The 17,320-nt window shown below is 41.8% G+C and overlaps 1 protein-coding gene across 1 annotated transcript in view; it reads right to left on the bottom strand.

The window, feature by feature from the left end:
* The window catches only part of INPP5A (inositol polyphosphate-5-phosphatase A), a 366,757-nt gene that overhangs the window by 110,057 nt on the left and 239,380 nt on the right, over positions 1-17,320 (bottom strand). Inside the window, exon 4 of the mRNA XM_029911375.1 lies at positions 5,452-5,515. Coding sequence (XP_029767235.1) covers positions 5,452-5,515 — 64 coding nt within the window. The remainder of the gene's footprint in view (positions 1-5,451; positions 5,516-17,320) is intronic.

Raw genomic sequence — 17,320 nt, 5'->3', positions numbered from 1 at the left:
GTACATCAGGAAGCAGGAAGCCTGCCAAACAATCAGTGGGATCACTGAATGAAAGAGCATTCAAGGAAAATAAGGCTGTTGCGGAGAAGCTAAATGAATTCTTTGCATTGGTCCTTATTGCAGAGGATGTGAGGGAGATTCCCATACTAGCTTTTTTTTTTTTTTTTTTTTCAAATCAAAGGAACTGTCCCCAGACAGAGGTGCCAGTAGACAAGGTTTTGGAATACACTGATAAATTTAACAGTAATAAGTTACCAAGACCAGATGGTATTCACCCAAGAGTTTTGAAAGAACTCAAATATGAAACTGCAGAACTACAAACTGTGGTACATATGTGTAGTGGGGCAGTAACCCTGCTCCTGTGAAAGGGTTAAAAGCCAGCCGTTGGAGAGGGCTGGGGCTGAAAGCTGAGAAAAAAAGGCTGATTGGGAAGGCAGCCACAGTTGGGCCATGCCCCAGTCAGGCCACACCTGGTCCTGTTATAAGGGCTCAGCCAGGAGCTAAGTCAGCCTCTCTCTAGCTCTTGAAAGAGAAGGACCTGGCTGCCTGGGAGAGAAGGGTACTTGAGACAGAGCAGTGCTGGGGAAAGGGAGTAGGAGCTGGGGAGCTCCAGCCTGGCAACTCCCCAGGCTGCAGGCCTTGATAGAGGCCTATGTAGGTACGGGGGCTGGGAGGAGCAGCCCGGGGTTAGGCAGAGGCAGCAAGTCCGACCCCAATGATGAGTGGCTATGACAGACTGCAGTTTGCCCCAGTGAGCCCGGGGGCTAGATGATGACTGGCAGTAGCCACTGAGGCCAGGTGGGGATAGAGGGTTGGGGGTTCCCCTGGGAGGGGAGACCCAGACTGTGGGTTACTGCTGGGAACAGAACTCAGAGGGTAAGGGGAACCGGGGTCCGGGAGGGACACGGGGGCCAGAGGCAGGCGAGATACCGGTCAACAGAGGGCGCTCCAAGCTGAACAAGAGCTAATTCCTGAGACGACCAGCAAGAGGCACCGCACCGATGAATCGTTGCATCGCTACACGTGGTGGAGAATGTGGGCACATGCGGTCTGCCCCTGATACAAGGGGCAGGGCAAGGACTGGTACTACTGCCTGGAGATCTGGAGAAAGGGGACTATGGAACCCAGCTACCCGGGGGTTTTCTTGGCAGAGACCCTAGATGCCATCCCTGGTTGGGCCCCGGTGTCAGCACCCTTGCAGAAGGGGGCAGATGACCTGCAAGGGATCCGGGAGACCCAAGAGGGACTATGGGAGGGGCAGTGGGCCCTTCACGAAGAGTTGGGGCAGCTGGCAAGTGAGCAGCGAGTCCTGGTAAAACTCCTCCGGAGGGAGTTTCTGAGGAGCCACCGAGAGTGGGACAGAAAGCCGAGCGCCGTGCTGGGGAAAGGGAGGAGGAGCTGGGGAGCTCCAGCCTGGCAACTCCCCAGGCTGCAGGCCTTGATAGAGGCCTATGCAGATATGGGGACTGGGAGGAACAGCCTGGGGTTAGGCAGAGGCAGCTGGTCCAACCCCCACCCCCCTTGCCAATGATGAGTGGTTTTTTACAGACTGTAGTTTGCCCCAGTGAGCAGGGGCTATATGATGACTGTGGGTTACTGCTGGGGGCAGGACCCAGAGGGTAAGGGGCACTGGGGTCTGGGAGGGACATGGGGGCCAGAGGCAGGCGAGACACCGGCCAAGAGAGGGCGCTCCAAGCTGAACAAGAGCTAATTCCTGAGACGGCCAGCAGGAGGCTCTGCGCCGGTGAGTCGTTGCATCGCTACAGAATCCCTATTGCTTAAATCAGCCTATGTATCAGGTGACTGGAGGATAGCTAATGTACCACCTATTATCAAAAAGGGTTTCAGGGGAAATCCTGGGAATTATAAGCCAGGAAATCTAACTTCAGTACCAGAAGAACTGGTTGAAAGTATTATAAAGAACAGAATTATCAGACCGATAGATGAACAGAATATTCTGAGGAAGAGTCAACACAGCTTTTGTAAAGGGAAATCATGCCTCACTAACCTATTAGAATTCACTGAGGGGGTCAACAAACATGTGGACAAAGTGATTCGGTGGATATAGTTAGGGCCCTACCAAATTCACGGCCATGAAAAACACGTCACGTAGGGTGACCAGACAGCAAATGTGAAAAATCGGGACGGGGGTGGGAGGATAATAGAAGCCTATATAAGAAAGAGACCCAAAAATCGGGACTGTCCCTATAAAATCGGGACATCTGGTCACCCTAACGTCACGGACCATGAAATCTGGTGTTTTGTGTGCTTTTACCCTATACTATACAGATTTCATAGGGGAGACCAGCATTTCTCAAACTGGGGGTCCTGAACCAAAAGGGAGTTGCACAGGGGTCACAAGGTTATTTTAAGGGAGTCATGGTATTGCCACCTTTACTTCTGTGCTGCCTTCAGAGTTCGGTGGCTGGAGAGTGGTGGCTGTTGGCTGGGCGCCCAGCTCTGAAGGCAGTGCCGCAACAGCACAGAAGTAAGGGTGGTAATACCATACTATGCCATCCTTACTTCTGCACTGCTGTTGGCAGCAGTTCTGCCTTGAGAGCTGTGCCCCCAGCCAACAGCTGCCACTCCCCAGCTGCCCAGCTCTAAAGGCAGCGCCACCACCAGCAGCAGCACAGAAGTAAGGATAGCAATACCGCAACCCCCCCTACAATAACCTTGCGACCCCCCACTACTCCTACAATTACAACTCTGTGAAATTTCAGATTTAAATAGAATTAAAATAGATTTAAATAATGAAATTTACTATTTTTAAAATCCTCTGACAGTGAAATTGACCAAAATTGAATTTGGTAGGGTCTTCGATATAGTGGACTTGGACTTTCAGAAAGCCTGTGACAAGGTCCCTCATCAAAGGGTCTTAAGCAAAGTAGGCAGTCATGGAATAAGAAGGAAGGTCCTCCCATGGATCATGGATCTCATGACTGGTTAAAAGATAGGAAACAAAAGGAGGAATAAATGGTCAGTTTTCACACTGGAGAGATGTTAAACAGTGGGGTCCTCAAGGAATCTGTACTGGGACCAGTGCTGTTCAGCATATTTATGAATGATCTGGAAAAAGGGGGTAAAAAGTGAGGTGGCAAAGTTTGCAGAAGCTACAAAATTACTCAAGATAGTTAAGTCCAAAGCTGACTGCAAAGATTTACAAAGGGATCTCACTACACAGGGTGACTATGAAATTCAGGGTTGATGAATGCAAAGTAATGCACACTGGAAAACATAATCCCAACTATAAATACTAAATTAGCTGTTACCACTAAAGAAAGAGATCTTGGAGTCACTGTGGATAGTTATCTGAAAATATCTGCTCAATGTACAGCAGCAGTTTTCTGTTAGGAACCATTAGGAAAGAGAGAGACAGTAAGACAATAATATCAAAATGCCACTATAATAAACCCATGCTCCACCCACACCTTGAATACTGGTCAGAAAAGGGCAACAAAAATGATTAGGGGTGTGGAAAAGCTTCTGTATGAAGAGAGACTGTTCAGCTTAGAAAAAGAGATGACTGGAGGAGGCGGGTTTATGATAGAGGTCTATAAAATCATGAATGGTGTGGAGAAAGTGAATAAAGAAGTGTTATATACTCCTTCACTTAACACAAGAACCAGGGGTCACCCAATGAAATTAATAGACAGCAGTTTTAAAATAAACATAAGGAAGTACTTCTTCACTCAGTGCATAGTCAACCTGTGGAACTCCTTGTCAGGGGATGTTTATGAGATTCAACTAGATCACAGCTTGATGTGGTGTGGCTGGAAGGATGCAGAGAGACAGCTGATTCATGTTTGACCTGGACAAATGAAGCATTGAGCATCTAAGGGCACCTTCCCTCTAGCTGGCACAACCAGTATCTATTTACTTTTATATTGGTTCTTTCTTTTGATTTCTCCTTCCATTGTAACCATTTACTCTCTCTTTCTCTCTCTCTCTCTCTCTCTCTCTCACACACACACACACACTCTCTCTCTCTCTCCCTCTCCTTTCAAGGCTCCATAACAGCAAATAAGCTGTCAATCAGCTGTGAATAAATCCAGACAGCCCCTCTTCCCTGGTGTAGATGTCACTTCACTCCGCCAGATGTCATTAGAGTTGGACATCTTTGATATATGACCGGAGGGAGGGAGGTTTAACTGGAACTGAGAGTGAACGCTCTAGTTCTGTACTGCTGGTGCAACGAAACTGCAGGCTCTGAATCAGCTGGCAGATACAGTTCACATACTACTGATGCACAAAGCCCGATCACATAGAAAAATGAATAAATAGTTGTGACTGCTGTCATCTCACAATACAAATGTAAGTTTCATAGGTTTATTCATTAACCCCTTGCCCTCAAAAATACAGTAGATCAGTCCATGGGCTAAATGTTCAGTGTGGCGATTGAGGTAGTAAGGATCACAATCCCAGCTATCATTAACGAAAGTTGTGCACCTGGCTTCCTGTGCACTATGTTGAGAATTTCTCTCACATAGCAATCCTGCTCCCAGTTCATTTGAATCAGAACACTCCACATTATTTCTTCATGTCTATTAAACTGTTCGAGGTGGGGAGAATGGCTGGAAGCACAAGCTGACCTCTCATTAAAAGTTCCTTCATCACTATTGCATTTTACAATGTTCTCTTTCAGAAATAAAATATGAAGAGGCACTGACAGAATATTTGAAATTTTCCTTGGGAATCAGAAAAGATGATGAGTAGAAGGATTTATGTTGGCTAAACCTCAAATTGCAATATCTATAGAACTGCTATTCAAATATTTCACCAAGGGAAGACCCTATACCCTCAATTACATGAACAGAGGCAATCTGTCTCTTCTGAGAACAAAATTAATGAATCTGTACAATTGAGACGATTAGTTCACTCCATAATTATCACAGCTTCAGTGATGTTTCAAATTAATGTGATGCAAGATGCAGAATTAATTTGATCCAGCTCAATGACCTAAATGCAGACAGCGCACAACTAAAAATAATGTAAATTTTAAATAATCTGTTTGCCTATCTACTTTAAAGAAGCATTAGAAGTAACTTCAGCCAGGAAGTGATTACATACACTGACTGACTTAAATATTAGAAGCATCATATCAAATTATTAAAACTTCTGAGATTTACAAAAATTTGCAACATGAAGGTAGAGTCTATTGTTAAAAAAAAAATAATGACACCCTTCCCACTGACCCACACTATTCATAAGTGGTAAACAAAATTCTGCCACAACAATTACCACTGCCTGACATTTAAGGTCCTGTTCCTGCAATTGATCTGCACTGACTGACCTCTGCACGTGGAGTTCTTCTGAAGTTAATGGGGCTCTGTATATGGCTCCAAGGGTCCAAACACATGGATTCAGATTAAAGAAAGCCCTAGGTTTTTCCTGATATGAAAAATGGTGAGACGTCTCTGACAATTACTGACTTTTAATTTCTGTGCTTACCTTTAAAATCAAACTGGTAGATGTTTTTCAAGGATTCATGAAGGAAGTAAAAGCTTCCTAGAGCCTGTAGAAAAACAAAAAATAAATAGTAATAAGTATAGTCTGCTTTTAGTTAAAAACAAAATTGTGATACAGCTTTTCTTACATTTTTTGCATTTGAAATTAAATATCAGTAATTAAAAATATTACATTTGACAAGTAAAATATTTTCAGTAAATCCGTGAAAAGAAATGAGTTCTTTCTTTATTTTTCTTTTAAGTTTAATAAGCAGCTATAATGAAGGCCATTAGTAGTTTACCGAGGGCTGGTCTAGACTACACAGTTAGGTCGACATAGGACCGCTTATGTCCACCTAATTATGTCAGTGTCTACACTACAGCCTTGCTCCCACTGATGTAAGTGTCCTTCTACACAAACATAACTACTCCATCTCCCTGAGAGGTGTAAGGCTCATGTTGGTGTAGTTAGGGCAGTGGTGGGCAACCTGCGGACCATCAGGGTAATGCGGTGGCAGGCCGTGAGACAGTTTGTTTACATTGACCATCTGCAGGCACAGCCACCCACAGCTCCCAGTGGCCGTGGTTCACTGTTCCCAGCCAATGGGAGCTGTGGGAAGCTGGTGGCTCCACCCACCCCCCGCTAGAAGCCCCGGCAGCTTCATACCCCGCTTCCAGCTGGGAGCCAGGGTGAGAAACTAGGGGGAAAAGCCCAGGTGGCTGTGGACCCTGCTCCCAGCCAGGGAATGGAGCCCGAGAGCCTGTGGGGCAGCCAGGCTCCTGGCAGGAGGCTGCCCATGGAGCTGAGAGATCAGTCTCTCAGCTCCCCACACTGCCCTTCTTAAGTTGGTGGAAGTGCTCCTGGTGAGGATGTGCACCACTGACCCAAGGAGGGTAGTGTGGACATGCAGCACCACAGTAATTACAGCAGTGGCTGTAAATTGACCTAATATAGGTTGATCTACATTTCTAGCACAGACATACCCTAAATTTGCTAAGGACACAAATATTTAATATACTTTATAAACATCAAACAGACTTATAAAGTTGTTTTTTAATATCACTAAGTACATCACACATTTGGAAATAAACAAATTAAGAGCTCTCCTCTGGGCGGTGCTAAGCACCTTCATTTGCCACTGAAATAATCCCCATAAAGTCTGCCTCATTAGTCCTCTGGCTTGCAGGCCCATCAATGACTGCATCCTTGCAAGAGTCTGCCAAACAGTTTCTGCCTCATATATAGGGCAAAACAAATGTTTCTGGAGGCAGTGTGGACTGCAGGAATGATACACAGTGGTGGGAGTCCTAAAACCTAATCCTAGATTAGCCATTTTCTCACTGGGTAGTGCAGAGCAAATCACATTTCCGCTTTGTATCAATTTCCCACTGTAGAATGGGAGTGTGGCACACAGGCCCTTTGGTGCCAGATGGCAAAGGGTTCACTGTAACAGCAACTTCTAACACACCTAATAAACTCACTACACCTAGCATACCACTTTCATAGTATTTATCCATAAAGAATATCATGTGGGGTCTTAAATGAAAGCCAGCGTCACTGGTTATGAATATAGTTGAATATGTATATACTGATACTATGTAGGAGTTACGTATATATGATGGAAATATGTTCTTATAGTTTGTATGAAGGTGTTAACAGAGGTGAAAACTGGTTTCCTGCCAGACCAGAGATGTTTCTCCATCTATCTGGTGAAATGTAAATTGAGTATTATCTCATTAACAATCACCAGTCTGAGCAAAATGAAGATGAAGGATTGTGAGATTTAACAGGAAGAGAAGAACAGCAGGGGGAAAGAAGCATTATCTGGGGGGTGCATGTCAAAGGTTTACTGGGCGATAACTGGGGGACAAAGAAAAGCGTTTGTAATTTTGCACATAGTAGGAAAATGAACAGTGCATTTACATTAATGAAAACTGGATCACAACTTGACTGGAAGCACTGAAAAAGGTTTTGGGTGAAATAAGACTGCTCTAGACAGGAGGTTAGCCTGTTAAGTTTAGTCTCTAGAAAGTGTGTACTGATTTTGTTTTATATGTAACCCTCCTGTTTCCATTATCTTTACTCACTATCTCTTGAATCTTGATCTTTGGTAATAAACTGGTAAATCTTTCACTATAAATATATTAGTGCTGTGGTATTGTACAACAAGCTAATCCTGAGTTGACTCATTCAAGCTAGTGAGTACACTGTTCCCCTGGGGACAACATATCTGGTATTACTGTGAGTGTTCAGGGGATGAGGGGCTAAACACTACAGGGGAATGCTTCAAAGGGGCTCACTCAGGGACTGGGGTGCACCTCTTCTTAACCTTCAAGAGAAAATAAGGACTGGCTTAGCCCAGAGGAGATTGTTTGGGTGGCTCACAGCCTGGAGGTGTCAGGGACTGGGCACCCAGTTAAGCACAAGCAAGTCTCCCTCTTGCTGGAGGCAGGGGGGTAACAAGGAGACAATCCTGGTCGGCCCGAGAACTGTCAAGGGGTAATAATTATGTATCTCACAGGAGTGTTGTAAAGATTAGTTTGTGTTTGTACAGCTCTTTTCTATTAAATGTTTCAGTAATAACCATTGTATACAGGTGATTGCATGCTATTCCATGTTAATATTTACAGTAACATTGTCATTTGCATAAAGATCACACTTAATTTTATTATTTTTTAAAGTGTATATGTAGATTACTAAAACAGTAAAATGCAGTGCCAGCATGACAGGTATTTCTAGGGGCCATTAACTATATCAACTCTCTGAGAATATTACTAAGGATAATGCAACAGAGGGTCCTGTGGCACCTTTAAGACTAACAGAAGTATTGGAGCAAAAGCTTTCGTGGGTGAATGCCCACTTCATCAGACGCAAGTAATGGAAATTTCCAGAGGCAGGTATAAATCAGTATGGAGATAACGAGGTTAGTTCAATCAGGGAGGGTGAGGTGCTCTGCTAGCAGTTGAGGTGTGAACACCAAGGGAGGAGAAACTGCTTCTGTAGTTGGATAGCCATTCACAGTTTTTGTTTAATCCTGATCTGATGGTGTCAAATTTGCAAATGAACTGGAGCTCAGCAGTTTCTCTTTGGAGTCTGGTCCTGAAGTTTTTTTGCTGTAAGATGGCTACCTTTACATCTGCTATTGTGTGGCCAGGGAGGTTGAAGTGTTCTCCTACAGGTTTTTGTACCTGTATATTGCCATTCCTGATATCTGACTTGTGTCCATTTATCCTCTTGCGTAGTGACTGTCCAGTTTGGCCAATGTACATAGCAGAGGGGCATTGCTGGCACATGATGGCATATATAACATTGGTGGACGTGTAGGTGAATGAGCCGGTGATGTTGTAGCTGATCTGGTTAGGTCCTGTGATGGTGTTGCTTCCATTTTGCCATACACAAGTAATGTCAGTCCCAGTGATCTTAGACTTTTTGTAACTGGAGCAAAACTTGGTCATCTTTTTAGAAGCAAGAAAGATAAGCTGATCTGGCTCAGGCAAAATTCAACTAATCTGCTGCTGGAACTAACTTCAGAATTTTGTTTCAAAATAGAAAGTTTGCATAGGGAATGAAATCTGTTGGTTGTGAAAAGCTTCTCTTCATCAACATGCAGGAAGTCTCCTAGCTATTTAAAGAGATTGATGTATGAGGTACCAGTAAAAGAAGGCTGAATAACTCAAGCAAACACTGGGGGAAGAAAGTTAATTCTCCAGATAGGTTTGCTTTGCCATACTCAAAATTCTGTGTTTCTAATCCTGGCCTAGTTTTATAATCTATCCTCTTTTATTAAGAGCTTTTTTGTTTTTAATTACCATTATATACATATCATTGTGCCAAAAAATATTCTCTAGGGCTGGGATTTTCAAAGGAGACTAAGGGAGTTAAGTGTCCAAATCACACTGAAACTCACTGGGAGCTGCATGTCTACATTCCTTTGGCTCTTTTGAAACATTACAGGCTAAATCAATTACTGATCTCCCATGCTCTAACATTCACAATAAGAAGTCCATGATTCAGCTAAGCACACAAACATACCAGTATTCCCATTTCTTTTCAGCAAAGCAAAGCAAAACATTTAAGGACATGCTAAAATCCATTCATATCCTGCAAGTCACTTAGGCCATGGATTAAGGAAAGCATCCTTATTCACAACAGCACTTAAGTACGTGCTTTACTTTAAGCATGTCCATAAGAGTGTGGGGTCTCAATTCAGGAAACATGCTAATGCTTATTATGGGACTTAATTGTATGCTTAAATGCTGTCCTGAATAGAGACTGGGACAGAAGGTCCATGTCCATAATTCATAGTTCATGACAAAAGGAAAACTGGCAAGACTGTTGAGGGTAAGGGGGTTCCCCAGAAGCCTGACCAAAACTGGCTAAACCAAGCCTAGGCAGTCTGTAAAAGGCAGAATTTGAGCTTGGGCATTAAGAATTTGATTACTGGTTATTAATCATCATTAATGAAGCTTTGTACCCTTGATGGTCCATCTTCTAGAGAAAACATTAAGGATACGCATATAGTTGCATACTTATAGGTGGCAGAGGCAGCAACAAATACTGTTAAAGCTTCCCATGACTTTCTGTTATAAGAACATACATGTTCTCCATTTTCTGAGGCCCCAACTTCAGACATCTTGGGTCTGAGTTGAAGAACTGCTGAGCACTCAAAACTGCAATTGAGATAATGGAAGTGCTGCTCTGAGCATATAAAGTGAAATATATAGAATGGGGATAGTAATACCACCTCTCCTAACAGGATGTTGTCAGGACAAATTCATTAATGTTTGTAAAGAATAAAGGATAAATAGAAAAAATGAATTCAACAGTGAACCCATTCAAGTCAGCAATGGATGAAGCAGAGGTCTATGGAAATGACATTTGCTCATGTAATTAAAGACTATCATAATGCATACGCAGGGGAGCTGAATTAAGATGCAATCTTAACTCTGGCATTTCCTAACTTCTGAGTGCCTGGATTTGCAACCTTAGCATTCTTTTAACATATTGGGGGGGTGTGTGTGTGTGTGTGTAAGAGAGAGAGAAAAACCAACATTGTCCCCATTTAAGTCAATAATAGTTTTAGCCATTGACTTTACTGGGGCCAGAATTTAACCCAAAGTGGAGGTTTTTTATTTTTTTTTAAACCTTTTCCCATTTCTATAATTTGTCGTCTTCTAGTTAGTGACTGGGGGTTGAAGACATGTTAGCAGTCCATGAAATATCAAGAAAAGAGAGATAAAATATAAAAGCAGATTTGTTATCAAATCTATTAATTCTATTCCCCCCCAACGTTCAGGAGTTCCTTGATGAGTTTTTAAATTTCTTGTATAAGTTAAATAGAAGCAGTTGAGCGGAAAAAAACAAGAATCCTTGCCATTACAAGAAGACTTAATGACAAGTTTAAGAGAACCAAACAAATAGGATGATTTAGTTTTATTTTGTCTTTTTACTTCTCTACTGACTGAGATACCTTCCTGGCAGAGTAGTGTTTTGGCTCAGTGATTGCTGCATTATTTATGAGAAGCTGCACATTTAGAGATTAAACATTTGCTGATTTGTCAAAAGCACAAACATGAGGTCCTGCCCATCTCCTTGACATATTAGTTCATCCAACGGAAAACACTGTCACATATTTAATTGATGAGTACACTTCCTTGTGACCCAGGCAACCTGCTCCAGGGTTGGGTTTTTTTTAATGGAGGTGGCAAATAAGAAAAAGCAGGAGACATTCTTGTACAGGATTCAAGGTTAACTATTCTGCAACAAGGACAGATTGCCAGAAAAAAACATTCTGATACAAGATAAAAAAAAAAAGGCTGACATCTGCTATTTAATTTCTTAACTTAATGGAATTATATTAGCAATTAATAAAAAGGAGATGCTACCTCATGGCTAAACTTTGATTATATTCTGGCCTTTGGCTTTTTAAAAACCCAGGAGATTACTCTTAAACAGTAATATGCTTATTGAGTTTTTTGTTTGTATAGAAGGGTTTATATCTTACCTCCCTCATTCATGTAGATAAAATCCCTACCCAGAATCACACGAAACCATTCTAACTGTACTTGGAGCACAGCAAAAATCACACATGAAAATCTCTTTGCTAATCTTAATTAAAAATAAATAATATAAAATAAAAAGCAGTGCTGCTTTTAAGGAATGGCACCAAACAAAGATCACCACTCAAAAATTTTATTTTTCAGAATAATTTTTGTAAAATTAAGTTAACATGAGGTTGGCTGAAAATGGGGACAGTAGTCTGACGTTAGTTTGCATATCTCAAAACCGTGGGCCAGACTCTGATATCCTTACTCACAAGTAATCCCATTTGGAGTAAAGTATTACTTGTGTGAGTAGGGGGTCTCACAATCTTGCCCTTTATTATTTGATTTTATTATATGGTGCTTGCTTTTACAACCATAATAGTCTTTTAACATAGCTTTTTTTTTAGGCTTTTTAAAAAGGCTTTAGGTTTTTTTTAAAAAGTAAACTGAAAAAAACAAATTCCGTTATGTGGCATCATATTGGCACCCACGCGGGTCATCAGCAGAATTGGAACCTTTAGATACATCATACATCTCTCTGTCTCTTGAACGGATGGAGTAACAGATAGTGGTAATAGGCTGTTATCCTGTATGTGGAACAGCACTAGAGGGGGATGGGACACTTAGCCAGTGGGTTTCACAACTAGTTGCTGGGAACAGAGGCATGATGAGACCCACGTGTCCTGTTACAGACTCTGGAGCAGCATGGGTTCTAGTGGGCACAGACTTGTCTGTCCATTCCCCCTAAGCATGACCAGTGGCAGAGCCCGGGGTGATGGGCCATTGGCGGTGGCCTGGAGAGCAAACCTGCCTCAAACTCACTTGGCAGTGCTGGTTCCTGGGCCACGGGGCTGGGCCGGATTCCCCACACTGGGCATGATTACGGAGGGGCAACCGGGCCAAATTTGAGTGATTGGCATTGCGACCTGGTGCTTGGGGTCACAGTGGCATGCAACCCTGTGCACCATGTCACAACACCCAGAGCGGGGAGCCAGGCCCAGCCACTGCCAGGTGAGTGCAGGGCAGCCTCACACTCCAGCCTCGAAAAGGTGCTAAAGGCTGCTGGGCTCCCAATCTCATTCCCAGTCTCCTTCCCCAACTCCTCCTCCCCGGTCTCTTTATCCAGCCAGTCCCAGTCTCACCTATACATGCTCCCTCTCTCTGTGCCCCCTCCCCCACAGTCTGGCACTTGTCCTCTCTGCATTTGAATCAGGCAGCTTCCTCTTCCATGTGCTACCTGGGCCCAGCAGGGTCAATGAGAGCACAGGAGAGACAGTCTAGCTGTTCTCAGTTCAGCTGCCTGGACCTGGAATGGCCTGCAACATGCTAGAGCTGGAAATGCAGGAAAAGTCCTGTTCAGCCGCAGGGCTGTAGCATGCCCAATGTGGACAGAATCTTCATGAAACTTAGCTACTAAAATCTAGTAAGCATCTACTGAGCATACGTTAACTGCTATTTTTTAAAGGCTTATAAATTGGGCAGATTTTCATGGAGATGGCAAAAGATATATCCCTGCCAAATTTCAAGTCTCTGCTCCAAAGATTGGGGGTGCTAGATATTTTCAAAGAAAAGATCCTCAGAATTTTTTTAACATGGGCACAATAACATATTTTTCCCTATTCTCATGCTCAGAAATGGCTGAAGTTAAAGAAAAAAAATTAGAACGAGGCAGACACCTGGTATAGAAAATTTCAGCCCAAATGGTTGAAGTATGGCAAAGTTAAAAGCAACAGAAAACAGGACCTTATACAATAGTGGGAAGTGTCAGTCAACCTTAAAAATAAACAATGCTATCTGCCCTGCCTATAATATTTAAATAGTGGATAGTGCGAGTTTTTCTTTTTTTTCTTAATTTCTCATGTCAGATGGTGAATTAAAACCATCTCAACGTACATTTGGAATCTAGGGGCCTGTCCTCATCAGACTAAAAATTATAAAAGCAAGTGAAAATTTCAGCCTACATTATAGGACTGCGAACCCTTATTGTCCCATCACTTATGACAGTTAAAACTAGACATTAGTAAATATACTAGGGAGGACTGAAATGACAAGATAGTTCCTTTCTACTACAGATGCCATGATTCTATTAAAAAGAATTGCTATTCACACTCGGGCTACAAGTTTACTTTCTGAAGGTGCTGACTTGTTTCATGCATTGCTCCACTTTTACAGCTTTAATCTTATTCTCTCTAAAGGATTTTATAGCTGATATGTAGAATTACATAGCATATAGTTTGGTTTGATAATCAATGTTTGTAGCATTAGTAGACTTTCAGCTGCCAGTGCGCATAAAGGATCACTGGTAACTATTAAATAATACCTTGAAGGTTTTCTGTCAGGTTCTGATGCTGCCAACACTAAAAGATGTGTTTTGAGTTGGGATATAGTACAGTATACACAAGTATATTAATTCTGAACATACCACTCACTAGAGGTAAATGTTAATGGAATGGAAATTATGGTTATCACCACCTTCCGTATTCAAACAGACTTAATCAGGTTTATGTACAGAAGTGGAAACCAATAAAAACGATGGAGTGTAGATATGCTATCCACTGCTCTGATTCTAGGGCAACGTAAATGCAAAAAAGGAAACTTTTTTTCCAGGGCCTAAATCATGGATACATCCTTTCCTAGATTAGGTCATGTTGATTCCACTAGAGTACAACAGCAGTAGTTACACATACAAATTAAAACTTCAGTACTCTGGTTTATTAAGCTGTTTAAGGAACTTCTTCACACACTCTGCTCAGCACCATTTTAAGAGGAGGCCCAACTAATTGTTGTTCAGCAGTAATATTTACAGAACATTAAGCACCTCATAGAGAAACTGCATAGCACAAATAGAGATTACAAAGGCACTCACATTTTTAGCCCCAAAAACATAACTCATCTTTTGCAACTGGAAGCTACAGTAGGAAACACATTTCTTATTCTAAATTGGTGGCTATTTAATTGATCATTCTAGCACAGTGATTCTCAAAATTTTATACTGGTGTCCCCTTTCACATAGCAAGCCTCTGAGTGCGACCCCCCTCTTATGAATTAAAAACACTTTTTTATATATTTAACACCATTATAAATGCTCGAAGCAAAGCAGGGTTTGGGGTTGAAGCTGACAGCTCGTGACCCCCCACATAATAACCTCACGACCCCCTGAGGGGTCCCAACCCCCAGTTTGAGAACCTCTGTTCTAGCAGTTAATAAAAACTAAAATAAAAAACAGCTCACAGTGTAGTGTAGATTCTACACAAACAGTGCACAAACACGTTAACTAAGTAAATTGTAAGATGCAGTCAAAGAAGTGTAGTTACATATTATATATCGTTAAAGAAAGGTTTATTTATCACACATATTTATTGTTCAGTTTACGTAATGCACCTGCCATTTACAGCAGAATTTAGGAAGCACACTGATCAACAATAGCCAGAAAACTAAACTCTCCCTAAAAAAACCTGCTTAGGAAAACGTCTGAGAAAACAATGTGCCCTATCGGTAATCAAACATGGGCTTTGTCAGACCAAAAGAGGAAGCAATTCCAGAATTGAGGGTCTTCCACTGAAAATACATTGCCCAAGCCCCCTGTTGTATAAATCTGATGACTGTCAGTTTGATCATCTCAGGTAACCTCATTTCTCAGGGTAAGGCACAGACACAGCAAGATAGTTTCTTAATAGATACCCAGGACCCAAACCATTAAGGTATTCTAAATAAAAGCCAAAACTTTGTACTGCACCAGGAAATGACTTGGGAGCCAGTATAGAGTCTGGGGTACATGTAATATGCTCCCAGAGTGAAGCCAACTAAGGAGGCAGGCAGCTACTGTCTTCACTAGCTGAAGTTTCCAAGTGGTCTTCATATATAGGATCAAGAATACTGCACTGTGGTAATCCAATCTCAATGTGTTATGCATGGATAATTTACAGTGAGGTCTGTATCAGAAGGAAAAGCTCTTAACCTGCTAAAACAAACAAATGGAATTAAGCAACTTGGCCCTGCTACTATATGAACATTCAGAAGCAGTTAAGGAACCAGTGTGATCCCAACATTACAAACCGGGGGCGAGGAGCAAAGGATTCAATTGAAGGGGCAGCTGTTTTTTCCACCATTTCTTCAGTTCCTCCAACAACCCACCAGCATCACGCTTGCCTTGTCTGGGTTAAATTTCAGCAAACTGGTTCTCATCCATGTCCCAATCACAGCCAGACACCCAGAAAGCTGAAATCCTTACTATTGGTGTCAGATGACACCGAGATATAGAACCAAATGTCATCAATATATTGAAGCCCACTCTGTGCATATAAGAGCTAAGTATTATCATCATCCTCATCATCTCCCATAGTAGTCTCACAAACACATTGAGAAAGAAGGTAAAATAATAGAGTGGAGACGAAACCTACAGGATAGTTCTTTGGGGCAGACAAACAAATACTCATTCCTCCCCTCTCGGCATTTTCTAAACAAACAAACAAATAAATAAGTGCAAATGTCTCTATTTCTGCCAGTGTCTGTAACTGCATTAACACCACCTTGTGGTCAAAAATATCAAAGGGTCCTAAAAGATCTAAATAAAGCATCAACACCGCCTGATCTGAGACCACCAACTTAGTTTATATAGGCCACCTTACCCTTCCATAATAAATGACTTTCAGTCTCCACTAGCTGGGGCAAGATCTGAATTGATGGACTAGAGAGAAGAGGCGCTGTACCAACCCCATGAGTCATCAAGCCCCTTCCTTAAATATATATACACATTAAAATTTAACACACCATGCCCACAGAGATAGTATGGCGTCATTGCTAGTGGTTCTGTAGTCATTCAGAATTCCATCCAAAGCAGAGATTAAATCTCTTGTCTAGGCATGAAAACAAATATTGATCATAACCAAAATTGTACAACTTACTGTCAGAGTAAAAAATTAATTTTCTGTAAAGTTATACATGAATCTAGTAAGTGGCTTACTATTTGAAAGGAGTTCAAAATTAAATTTTAAGGTTGGTTTTTATTTTTTCTGACCCTCGCCCCCTACTCTAAACTTACAAATAAATGGCTTTGTTTTTAACACCTCAAACTCCAGATGCAGCTTTAAACAAAATCATACACAGGAAATTAGAACAACAAAGTAATTAGTAATCTTTTGTGAGAGAAATGCAGATGCATAGAGAGAGGAGCTCAAAACTCCATAAAGCAGGCTGCGTGCTTCCAAAGATCTCCGGGACATCCCAAAACAGACACCTTTGCCAGACATGCACTTAAAATGAGTGCAGAAAGAGAACCCCACTGCCATACACTTCCTAAAGTCTGCAGCACAGGAGCTCCTCCAAGATGCTTAGGTAAAGAAGAGGTGATTTGTAGAAAGAGAGGTGAACAAAAAGGGACAGCGTTGACTGCATAAGAAAGGATTATGCTCCTAGCACATGTTTTGGCTGTAAAATTCTAGACATTCTTTCAATACACCCATCATTAATTCTAGTCACAGAGTCAAAGATATCATTATAGATTTCCTAAGAATTTATAAATATGGCATGTGTGCCAAAATTCAGGCTGTTATTCGAACGTGCAAGGTGATTTTTTTATGGCAATGTTGTCATTAACCAAATGTCTGCATTTCAAGGGTAACAGACTATTTATACAAACTACCACTACTGATCATTTCTATTCTTTTAATGCTTAAGGTTTTTATTTTTAAGTTTTGGTAACATATTTTGCAAAAGGATAATATAATTTACTACAGCAATAAACTGTAAATTAGTGTATTTTTGTGGGTGATATATACACATCTATACATACCCATAGATACACATTTGAGAGAAAATAAGGTAGTTTC

This window comes from Terrapene carolina, unplaced genomic scaffold (genome assembly GCF_002925995.2).
Source record: "Terrapene carolina triunguis isolate 2854851 unplaced genomic scaffold, T_m_triunguis-2.0 Scaffold95, whole genome shotgun sequence".
Taxonomy (NCBI): Eukaryota; Metazoa; Chordata; order Testudines; family Emydidae; genus Terrapene; species Terrapene triunguis.
This window is presented reverse-complemented; position numbering and strand designations above follow the sequence as displayed.